This window comes from Cicer arietinum, chromosome 2 (assembly GCF_000331145.2).
Source record: "Cicer arietinum cultivar CDC Frontier isolate Library 1 chromosome 2, Cicar.CDCFrontier_v2.0, whole genome shotgun sequence".
Taxonomy (NCBI): domain Eukaryota; kingdom Viridiplantae; phylum Streptophyta; class Magnoliopsida; order Fabales; family Fabaceae; genus Cicer; species Cicer arietinum.
The window spans coordinates 24,886,684-24,890,246 of record NC_021161.2 but is presented as its reverse complement, the minus strand read 5'-3'; the positions used below and the strand labels follow the sequence as shown (position 1 = coordinate 24,890,246).

The window sequence follows — 3,563 nt, the reverse complement described above, 5'->3', positions numbered from 1 at the left end:
GAGGAATGGGGGTTAGTTTTGGAAACAGTGGAGTAGGAATAACTGATTCTGGGAATCAGTTAGAGATTTCTGTTTTCTTCCCCATCTATCTGTTTTCTTCCCATCTATCTGTTTTGCTTCTTTCTCTACAATTCCTTGTAATTCTTCTATTCAATCAATAATACAAAGAGATTAGGGTTCATTGATCCTAATCCACCATTCAGTTTCAATTACGCTATTTGTTCCTAATTGATACCGGTATTAACACCCACATGATATGATATACCTATACAATAATTACAAAGATCATAATATATTTTCAACAGATAGAGAAACTGCTTGAACAGTGGCGACCAGGTTATGTTTCTGGTTTTGAAAACAGAATGCAGGTGTCACTTTCTTCAGTGATTCTAGCTTTAACATGGAATGTGTATTACCATAATTAGTTTTGGCGGTTTGTCTATATTAGCTCCTGAATGAAAGCCTTTGGCAATGACTTTGGAGACAGTTCCCTTCACTCTCTCTTTTGAGGAAGCCTTACGCTATAAATCTCATGACACTTCTCCGCAGTTAGCTTTACAGCTCTTCCATTCTATCTTCAACTAGCTTGATCAGCATTAAGTTCTTACATGTTGCTTGCTTATATCTCTGAAAAAAAACTTGATTGTGGTTAATTGCTGATAGCCTCCTGGGTTTTTAATATTCGTCTGGAGGAACCTAAGCACTCAAACACTTAAGTATTCTTCTGATCATTGTATTAAACTTGGAAGTGGGACTTAGGCACACCATAAAATCCAAGCCCCTACATAGCACCACCCCTGAGAGCCAAAGTCTTGGCAGCTGCACTTTACAACATGTCACTCGGCCTTTCTGGTCATCCTTGATGTGGGTATCTCTTTTTCAGGTGCCGACAACCAGTTCTGAACCATTTGATAAGCACCCAAGCACTTGGGAGCCCTCCCTTAAAAGCCAATTGTTAAGAGGAAAATCAAAGTCACTTAAATGCTCTTCTAGGCATCCCATACTACTCAATGTGGGACTTAGGCACGAAGTCACTCTCTATGATCCGTAAAGACTTGTGTGAGATTGAGCTGATATCTAAGTCATGGAGTATGACTGAACAAAGCACACAGATCTTAAGACTTGAAGAGGTGATGGGTGGAGAGGCTGACGGGGAATAAAATAGATTGAGTTAATTTTTATTAAGAATAGATGAGAGCATCTGACTGTTATGGTAAAAAGTAGTAAGAACAACATCACCACAAACACAATTAGGAATATTATACTGAAAAAAGAGTGTTTGAGTGGTTTCGATAAGGTGTTTGTTTAACATTCAACCATCTGATAGAAACCTGAAAAATAAGTGAAGTAGAAGATGTATTATTGATGAAAAACACGATGTATTATAGAAGTGAAAACCCGTGTAAGCCCAGAGCACAGCTCCTCAGAGAATAAATACTTATCTCTGCCCAAACCTCTTAGGTCCTAACTGAAAATATTCTGAATGATACCCCACCTCTCTCTTCCATCCTCATATAAAAATGGGTCATACAATTTGCTCACCTCTCACTCTCTTGCCATGTCACATAATTTCTCACCCCTTTCCGATATTGGTAACATCACTCTCCCCATAATGGGCTTGCGCAACTAATTAAGTTAATTGTTTATTTGGGGTCGTAACACTATCTCCCCATCTTGCTAAGGAGTATAAATACAAGGTATTTGATGATGAGCAAAATGCAAATCTATAAAAGTTTAGACTGATTGAGATATATATATATATATATATATATATATATATAAGCATTACCACTTTGTATAATGTAAATTGAAACTCCAAATTGATTTTTTATTTCATCATAAAAGACTGGAAGATAGAAAACTATTCAGAAAGGTCTTCTAATAAAAACCATGTACATATCATGAATAATCATAAAAAAGGTAACCAAAATATCTCGACCCAAGTGCACATAATACAACTAGGATCTTCTACATCAGTGGCAGATCCATCATACAACTAGGATCTTATACATCAGTGGCGGATCCATAATACAACTAGGATCTTCATCAACTAAACCAAACAAATTATTACTAATTCTTACAAAATACGTAACTATAATGATTACACAACTTCAAAATATATAATGACTTCTACAAATTACAATTGTCCTCTATGAAAATATTCAATGATTTTTCATTGTCAACACTATCAAATATATCACTTTTTATATATATAACTAACAAATCATTTAACCACTCATCGTCTATACGATTGCGCATTCAATTCTTCACAAAATTCCTAGTAGAGACACATTTTTCAATAATTGCAGTTGCCACAAGCAAAATTAAAGCTAACCTTAGAAGTAAATATATCATTGAATACACAATATATTGTCTAGAACTAGACGGTTTTATGGGGGCTTAAACAAACATTAATAGTACTATTAAAATGATTTTTTGTTTTCTTGTGTGCGCAAGAGCCCCCATTAGCTAATATATTGCATCCGCCCCCGTTCTACATTATAGTGAGAAGGAAAAGGAAACATAGTTTAGTAAAATAACTGTCTGTATAAACATGTTTTCGGAATTGACTCAACTCACTAAACGAAATGGACTGGACATCAGTTGTTGTAGCTTGGTAAGATTGGGATTACCTAATTTAACTTTTATGTTTTCTTTTATTATAAAAATGCATTTTACATAAACACTTATGCAATTAGCGCTTAGGCAAATTATTTTGTCAAATGTACCCTTGTTCCATTGCTAATGATGTGGTTGTAGTAGTAGGTTGAAAAATAAAAGTTTCTTTACCGATTGTGTTTTCTTTGAAGTTGCATTTGGTTCTATTTATTTTGTTGTATGCCAATTGGTTATCATTGCAGGAGCTTTTATCAAAAGAATTACCAGATGCAAAGGTTGTAGAGCTTACCCCAGGAGTACCAGTTGAAATATCAGGAAATTAAATTTGTAGACTTTCTTTGCCCCTTCTTCCATTTTCTAAGGGGGCCAAAAATTAAAATCACACTTCCTTCAGGATGAATCTACTTTACTCTCAATGGTGGAACTATTCAGTTCAGGAGGGAAATCCGAAAGGATGGCTCAAACCAACCCGATCTTGCTTCAGTTCACTAGTTTTATGTTTCTGAGCCATGTCTAAATTTAAAGAACTGAACTGCTTATATATGCTGAATAGAACCGTTGAACTGAATTGTTAGCAATAACCTTTGGATATGGATCAACTTGTTACTTGTGTAATTGTTTATCTCCAAATGCAAAAAATGGACTATGTCTACAACGTTCTCCGTCCTCTATTATTAGATTATGAATTATCCTCTAATAAACCTATCTCATTTCTCCATGAAACAACTACACATGATTTCAGATAATAATACCAAAAGAATGCAACATAGCCTACACAAGAGTTATATTATGCACTATCCTCGTGTTTTAAAGTCTCGAAAAAGGCAAAAATCAGAATCGAATCCTACACCACAACACATTAAAAATGCTAGAAATTTCACTTGGGGACCAACCTGTTCCTAATTTTGATGATGGAAAACATTTGGGGATCATTATTCGACTAA

General features: G+C 34.9%; 1 protein-coding gene across 2 annotated transcripts in view; it reads left to right on the top strand.

Annotated features, from left to right (window-relative positions):
- Nucleotides 1-3,274, top strand: part of LOC101506712 (uncharacterized) — a 22,121-nt gene extending 18,847 nt beyond the window's left edge. For both annotated transcript variants that reach the window (XM_004513245.4, XM_027337755.2), the window contains one exon: nucleotides 2,862-3,274. In XM_004513245.4, coding sequence (XP_004513302.1) covers nucleotides 2,862-2,942 — 81 coding nt within the window. In that variant the 3' untranslated portion in view covers nucleotides 2,943-3,274. The remainder of the gene's footprint in view (nucleotides 1-2,861) is intronic.
- Nucleotides 3,275-3,563: the final 289 nt, after the last annotated feature.